The sequence below is a fragment of the Miscanthus floridulus genome, chromosome 5 (genome assembly GCF_019320115.1).
Source record: "Miscanthus floridulus cultivar M001 chromosome 5, ASM1932011v1, whole genome shotgun sequence".
Lineage (NCBI taxonomy): Eukaryota > Viridiplantae > Streptophyta > Magnoliopsida > Poales > Poaceae > Miscanthus > Miscanthus floridulus.
The window spans coordinates 62,326,900-62,334,800 of NC_089584.1; the positions used below are offsets into that span (position 1 = coordinate 62,326,900).

The 7,901-nt window shown below is 40.1% G+C and overlaps 1 protein-coding gene across 1 annotated transcript; it reads left to right on the plus strand.

Moving 5' to 3' along the window:
• Window positions 1-606: 606 nt before the first annotated feature.
• Window positions 607-7,624, plus strand: LOC136450006 (uncharacterized). The gene is made up of 9 exons (XM_066450256.1): window positions 607-828; window positions 2,986-3,159; window positions 3,639-4,044; window positions 4,178-4,443; window positions 4,712-4,780; window positions 4,857-4,913; window positions 5,894-5,946; window positions 6,022-6,097; window positions 6,218-7,624. The coding sequence occupies exons 1-9, from the start codon at window positions 785-787 to the stop codon at window positions 7,275-7,277; spliced, it is 2,205 nt and encodes a 734-aa protein (XP_066306353.1). The 5' UTR covers window positions 607-784; the 3' UTR covers window positions 7,278-7,624.
• Window positions 7,625-7,901: the final 277 nt, after the last annotated feature.

Here is a 7,901-nt window from a genome sequence, read left to right on the forward strand (position 1 = left end):
GGCCAAAAAGCCAAGGCCAAAAGGCCAACCAAATGAACCCTTCCTCCCACTGGAAAACGGTCGAAATGGATCCCGATTCCCACGGATAAGGCCGTGTTTAGTTGGCGGAAAGTTGGAAATTTAGCTACTGTAGCACTTTCGTTTTTATTTAGCAATTAGTGTTTAATCATGGACTAATTAGGCTCAAAACGTTCGTCTCACAATTTTCAACCAAACTGTGTAATTAGTTTTTTCTCGTCTATATTTAATGCTCCATACACGTATCGCAATATTCGATGTGATTGGTACTGTAACACTTTTTAGGAAAACTTTTCGCGAACGAAACAGGGCTAAAACTGTTTTATCTGGCCACGCCAGCCACGCAACGCAACACAGCCGGCCTAACTCTATGCCATCTCTGTTGTCAACAAAAAAAAACTCTATGCCATCTCGATACGACAGCCGACAGATGGGCCATTGTTCTCCACATGGCCCACATGCCATGTGCAAATAGGACCTCCCATCCCCCGTCGCGCCACTGATACGTGTGGACCAGGTAATTTCCGATCTAATAATTAATTGTGTTTCTTCCCCCAAAAAATTGATATTGATCGGAAAAACCAAGACTAAAATAGGGGCACATGCGCTCGAGTTCGACTTTCCTTTCTCTCCCCAATCCTCCTCTTCTTCCTCTCTGTCTCTAGCTCGCGTCGCCTCTTCCCTCCCCGTCCAGGGGCCTGCGGTGTTCCAGAAGGAGCTGGAGGCTACCTAATCCGCGGCTCGCCGCGCCAATCCCGGGTCAGCAATGCTGCAGGAGTTCGTAGACAACGTCATCGCCGTCACCAAGGAGTAAGCAGCCTCTCCTCTCCTCATACCCCCGCGGCGATTTCAGTATGTGTGTATGCGGCTATTCCAGGGAATGGGTCGTCAGGGCGCGGGGAATCGGCGAGTTGAGAGGGTTTGGTGCGTGCGGTAGGAGATGGTTGTGGTGTGGTTTCAGGGTTACGTGATTGATGAAGGGGTTCGGGCCACGAGCTGCTCGTTGCTAGCTTGGGATTAAGTTGGGTCAATATGTGCTGCTGTAGATTTCGTAGGACGTTGGACTCGGCACTGATTACCTTAACACGCTTTTGTATATGCACTACTAGTTATTTTCGTATGCCCAAATTATGAAGCTGATTGCTGCAGATCTGTTAACAAAGGATGCTTGAGGTTGAGGGTAATGCGGGAACCATGGCATGGTTCTCACTTCCAATGTTTCCTTTTTTTTTTCCGTTCAAAGCCATGACATTGTGCAATCGAACTATAAATACAGGCCACTAGAGTCCAGGAAAATTGTTTTTACTTTCTGACATTACGATAGTAGATTCATTGTGCGCACTAACATGCGCAAGGGTGCCCTTATTCAATCCGAGGAAGGCAGAGGCTAGCTCTAAATGATCAGCATGAACACTCCCTTTGCTATTGGAGTGCACTTGCCTGTGATGGGCAACCGGTAACGCGGAGGTGCACAACCCTCCCTAGAGCAACTTAGCATGAGTTAGTTCACATATGATTGAACTTGAGTATTTAGATTTTTTACAAGCAAACAGTATTAGTATTGCTTATTTAGGGTAATTCTATATTATTTTTTATTCTATTTCTCCCTATATATCATTGATTAGGAATTTTGAAAGGTATGTATTGTGCCAATGCTGTATTAACTGACAAATAAAAAACAATGAAGATATAGAGCTGTATTAACTGACAAATAGCAAATAATGAAGATACAGTGCTGTTTTTTGGACCCCGTATGTCATTACAGGTTGAATAGACCAGTTAGAAAAAATAAGCTCTATATTATTGTTCTTCTGAAGGGCGGACCTGGTGCAAGCGGTAGAGTCTTACCGCCTGTGACTGGAAGGTCCTGGGTTCGAGTCGCGGTCTCCTCGTATTGCACAGGCGAGGGTAAGGCTTGCCACTGACACCCTTCCCCAGACCCCGCACAGAGCGGGAGCTCTCTGCACTGGGTACGCCCTTTTTATTATTGTTCTTCTAATAAATCCTATTTCAAATGGTTGCAGTAACTATTATCTACTATGTATGGATTTTTAGTGATTTTGGGATAGGAGTGGCCATGCTCAGAAAGATTTAGTTTGATGAGCAAAAGGCATAGTTCGAAAGATTCTTGTAGCCTGAGAATTTGATGTAAGGAATTGCAGATTTTATAGAATATTCACAAAATTAGACACACAATTTCTTATGAACTAATGCTTTGTTTGCTGCTTCATGAGAGCAAAAATTTATTTGGGCAAACAGTAAACAGTTCGTGAACTTATTTGGCCTCTACTAATGAATTCATTTGTGGTTCTGAAACATATAACGGTAACTGCTATCATGGAAACAATCCCATCTGATGTATATACCACTGGATTTGCTGTACTTGGTTCTAGGGTGAATAATTGAACCTTTGTACAAGATACCAGGCAGGTTATTGAATGATTAGCTTATTTGATATTTACAAAAGTGGATCCCTAATTACATTGGCTTAGAATATCCTTTTCAAAGATGTTAATAAACTGTCAGATGGGATTATCTTTGGCATTTTATGGGCTTGTGGACCGTAACATCTGACTTTGATAAACTAAATACTTATTTTACCTTCTGTGTGCACAATGCTTGTAACCCAGAATTTTGTTGTTGTGGAATCGTGGAGGAACTTTCATTTCCATTCATTTGATGCATGTGTTCCATTGGAGCATGAGGCTTTTGAAATCCTTGGTTCCATGTATAGTTCTGTGCATTGCTGATAGTTCATCTTGTTTTAGCCCTGCTGCAGAGTTCTACTTTAAACCACTGATTTGCATTTAACACGTGCTCCATGGGAGACTGAAACATTAACTTTAGACATTCTTGATTTTATCTGTAATTTGTTTTAGACCAGAAACAGAAAAATACAAGTTAGTTGATCTTGTCTTAGACCTTCTGTAGATATTGCTAATTGACTTCTGGCACTTCTATTGGCAGATCTGTGAAGACATTCACATATGAGTCACTGAACAACATTGCAAGGTTCATAAATGGAATGTCAGCGCTCTTATTGACACTATTACCTGGAAAAGGCAACATTTTAGAAGGCATAAGTGGCTGGGAACTTAGGCCAGCACTCCGTGGGCCACGTCTTCCACGTTGGATGGAAAGGTAATGTAACTTTCTTCTCATGACTTCCATTAAGGTAGAAATTTATGGATGTGATGTGTTTGTAGCATTGAGGAACATTCAATACTTAAAACCAAGCAGATAAATAGCGAGTATTGATTCCCTAAGCATAATTTATTTATAAGCATTTGAATCCACATGGCCTGTTACTTCGTAGCATATTATATACGAGCTACTTCCTCCCATTGAGAACTATTGTTGGTTGATGCAGAAATTTGGATAGACTCTATCGATATTGAGTACATGGTAAATGATATGGTCCAGTTTGTTTCCATTTGCATGTGAATTTACGTGAAATATTTTTGCCTGGTGAAATATCCCATCGCCCTGTATATTTATGTTTCCTTTTATTATTATTATTATTAGTTAGTTCTGGATAACCTAACTAGTATATGCTTTGTTTTCTTAGGTAACATAGTTTTACTCTGTTCTGATAACTTCATTCCTTCTTTTGAAATTAGTGGGGTATCTTCGTTTAATGAGTTCATCCATGATCTTTCTGTTGATTCGGATGCTGAATCAATTGCTGACTCTGTCACTGGGGATGATGATCATGAAGAGTTTGTCTGCCCTCCTTCTCCATTATCCCAAAGTTCACGGTTATCGCATGCAAGCAGCTTTGGTAGACGTGATCGTCGACTGAGGAGACATATCAGATATGCAGTTTCTTGGATACTATGGCCATTGAGATTCTGTCTTTCTTTAGTATTCATTTTGTTCAATGCCATTAAATTTCGGATGGTAAGGTCAACTGCTAAAGGTGCAGAAACTCCTCATCTCTCAAAAACTGGTCTTGCCAAGAAATCATTTCATATAAGGGATCAGTTTCTCCAACGCACAACTGATAGGAGGCGTGGAGTTTTTGAGGTAGTAATTGAGAACTGAATTTCCTTTCATCTGTTTATCTACTTTCTGTAACAAGTTAGGATAATTAGAACCTTTCTTGTTCAAATTTTCATGCACATATCTAGTATTCATCGACCTACTTCTTTTTGCATAGGATCTTCATCTGGCAATTGAGATTTTCATTGAATCAGTCTTTGACATCATTCACAAAGCAGCACATTATATTCTTTCTCCTTCAGAAGTATGGCAGAACCTGTTTTGCTGGATTCATGGAAGTGGTCATGATACTGGTTCTGTCGTTGATGTATCGACAGCTAATGTTGGCAGTGATAATCCTGTTCCAACGGAGAGGAAGACCGTGTATCGTCATTCTCTGAACACAGATTCCCGGACATGTGAAGATGTTATTACTGAGCTTGGGTGAGAAACTCTGTCCTTTTATTTATGCTATGTTTAGAGCCAAGGTTTGGGTTATCAAATAGATTTAGTATCATAGACATGTATGTAGCTTCTGATACTACTGCTGGGTATTTTGCTGTGAAATGCTAGCTGTCATCGTATAGTAGATAATAGATATATCAGCCTGGTTATAAAGAACTCAGAAGTTTCTTTAGTCAAACCTTATTTGTTATTGAGTATGTCGTTATTTTCATCACTTATTGATTTTTTTTCTGTGTGGTTCTTTCAGGTATCCTTTTGAGGCTATTAAGGTTGTTACTTCAGATGGATATGTCGTGTTACTGGAGAGAATTCCAAGGTGAAAATAGTGACATTCTCGTGTTATTTTATTTCCTGATATTTATGGATTAAAACCTGATGCATTACCCTTTTAGGCGTGATTCACGGAAGGTTGTCTTGTTGCAACATGGAATATTGGACTCATCTATGGGGTGAGTGATGACCAATTACTCTATTGGCAATGTTATTGACATTCCACACAAGTTTATGACATTTGCCTCAGTTTTATGTGTTTCTGATTTTTGCTGATATCCTTTGCTAGCAGCTTTATGACCCAAACTTACAGTTTTGCCACTTTGCGAGCATGTGATAGTGATATCATCAACTGTTTCAAAAAATAAAGTTGTATTGAGTTGTCTGACTGTATGGACAGTCAGACAATGCAGGACCTCTAACAAATGGCAAGGTCGTCTACACTACTAAGCTTAGCTGTTATAGTTGTTTCTTTGTTTGTGGGTACTGATTAGTAAATAGCCAAAATTATGATGCAGTGCAGTAGATATTTTTGTTGAAATCAGAACATTGATTGATCAAGAGTGTTGTGTAATTGTCTACCTGTGTATGACATTTTTGCCTTTGTCTGTAACATCTCTGACCACTATCACCTGGTGAACTTCTGATCTGTGAGCAGACAATGCTGTTTTCTTTGTGTAACTGTTGCTTTTAGTCAATAGTGTTTTTTTCTGGTTTGGAATGCTGATATTTAGCAATTGTCTTTAACCAGTTATGCATTTAACTAACTGTTTTTTTACTCCTCTGGCTGACAAGAGTTCCTTGAAGTTAGACATGGACATTATAATCATATAAATTACTTTATATGTTTAGCGTTCTAAAAACTTCAGTTTATAACTGTGCTTGCCTGTCAGTGGTTTCCCATGGATAATTAGAGCATTTAATGCTGAAAGCACTGTTTATATTTGAATTTTTTTTAATGCTATATTGAAAATAGAGTCCAAGTACTGATGGACTGCTGAAATGATAAAGTTAATACAGTTAATTTGGGGTCAATGGGAAACTTTGAGTTAAAAATGGTTAAGCCTGACTTTAGTTGAAAGCAGTTTATCTTATGTTTACGATATACTTCTTGGTATTGTTTGGCCCCCATCTGTTATCTTGTTATATATCTTTTCAGCTGGGTGTCAAATGGTGTTGTTGGCTCACCAGCATTTGCAGCTTATGATCAAGGTCAGTAACAGAGACTGGATGTAATGTACTTTTAGTGATGTGAATTAACTGCTCATAGTTCCTTTTTTTAATTAGGTTATGATGTTTTTCTTGGAAATCTTCGTGGCTTGGTCTCAAGGGAGCATATAGATAAAAATATTTCCTCCTACAAGTAAGTTAAGCTCCTGTGTATGTTTGGTTTATCACGAGCGGGAAATGCATCTAACATGTGAATCAAGTTACTTCGTTCACTGTAATTGCTTATATGTGTTCACCATTCCCTCTTTGCCAGATACTGGAAATATTCTGTTAATGAGCATGGAACTAAAGATATGCCAGCAATTATTGAGGAAATTCACAGGATCAAAACTTCAGAACTTGGCAAAAGTCAGCCTCAATCAGGTGAGGGGACAGGAGATCAAAATGATAAGATAAAAAATTTGGAAGTACAGGCTTCACAAGAAGACAGTATAGAAGATCAACCCTACAAGCTTTGTGCTGTATGTCACAGCCTGGGTGGTGCAGTTATGTTGATGTATGTGGTTACTTCAAGGATCGCACAAAAGCCCCACAGGTTGTCGAGACTGGTCCTACTATCACCTGCAGGTTTTCATGAGGATTCCAATGTGGTATTCAGTATGGTAGAGAAGCTCATCTTGTTTGTTGGTCCAGTACTTGCACCACTAATTCCTGGACTTTACATACCAACTCGGTTCTTTAGGATGCTTCTAAACAAATTGGCTAGGGATTTCCATAATTATCCAGCTTTGGGTGGACTTGTCCAGACCCTTATGGGATATGTCGTTGGCGGTGACAGTTCAAATTGGGTGGGAGTGCTTGGTTTGCCCCACTACAACATGGATGACATGCCTGGTGTGTCATTTCATGTTGCGCTTCACCTAGCCCAGATAAAGAGGGCAAAGAAGTTCCAAATGTATGACTATGGCAGCCCTGCAGCAAATATTGAAGCGTATGGAATGCCGGAACCATTGGACTTGGGAGCTCATTATGGTCTCATTGACATTCCCGTGGACTTGGTCGCTGGGCAGAGGGACAGAGTTATCTCGCCATCCATGGTAAAGAAGCACTACAAGCTGATGCGGAAGTCTGGGGTGGAAGTTTCATATAATGAGTTTGAGTATGCTCATTTGGATTTCACATTCTCACATAGGGAGGAGCTTTTGTCCTATGTTATGTCCCGTCTACTTTTAGTAACCGGTCCAGGTAAAGGGCGCATCAAGCAGACCAGCATGCGCCTCAGGAGGCAGAAGAAAGTTCAGTCAGAGATTGAGGAGAACATGGAGTGCAGAGCCAAGGAGGAATCAGATGAACTAGCTGGACATTTGGAATGATATGGAGCCTGCAGGTTGAGAGTGTGTTGTGAGTTTGTGAATAGGCGTCTCTATACATTTTACACTGTGTGGAAGAGATCTGGGTAGAATAGGTCCTCTGTTTTTAGTATCATGTTCATGGGGATCGTTTTTTTTTGGGTATCCCTGTAAGTAACAGTAGAGATAAGTATGCATAGACTGTGTAGAGCTTTATGTGTCCCGCTCTTTTAAGTATCGAGAACGAGAGCATGGTTAGGAAGAGGATGTTTTGTACTTGGCAAATGTCCCGTGTTCTTGCGACTTCTTTTGAAGAATGTACGCATGCAACCAGTCACAGCCGTTCGAAGAATAGTGATGTCAGGCATGCATTTTATGGACAGTATTTTTTGTAGGATAGGTTATGCCAAATTGCCAATGCGTTTCAACGGAATCAAAGAATAAGACTAACAATTGAAGTTTGCACACCGTTACCAAAAAAGAAACATTTTAGTTTGGAACCAATTTGTTAGTTGCATGCGTGTTAATGGAGCATGAATAATTAGCATAGAAATGTAATTCTAGTGTCTTTGGAATCGATCAATCGAAGCAAGCTTCCTTGTTCACTAGTCACTAGAGCTGCAAATTCGATCGGGGCACTCCTGAATC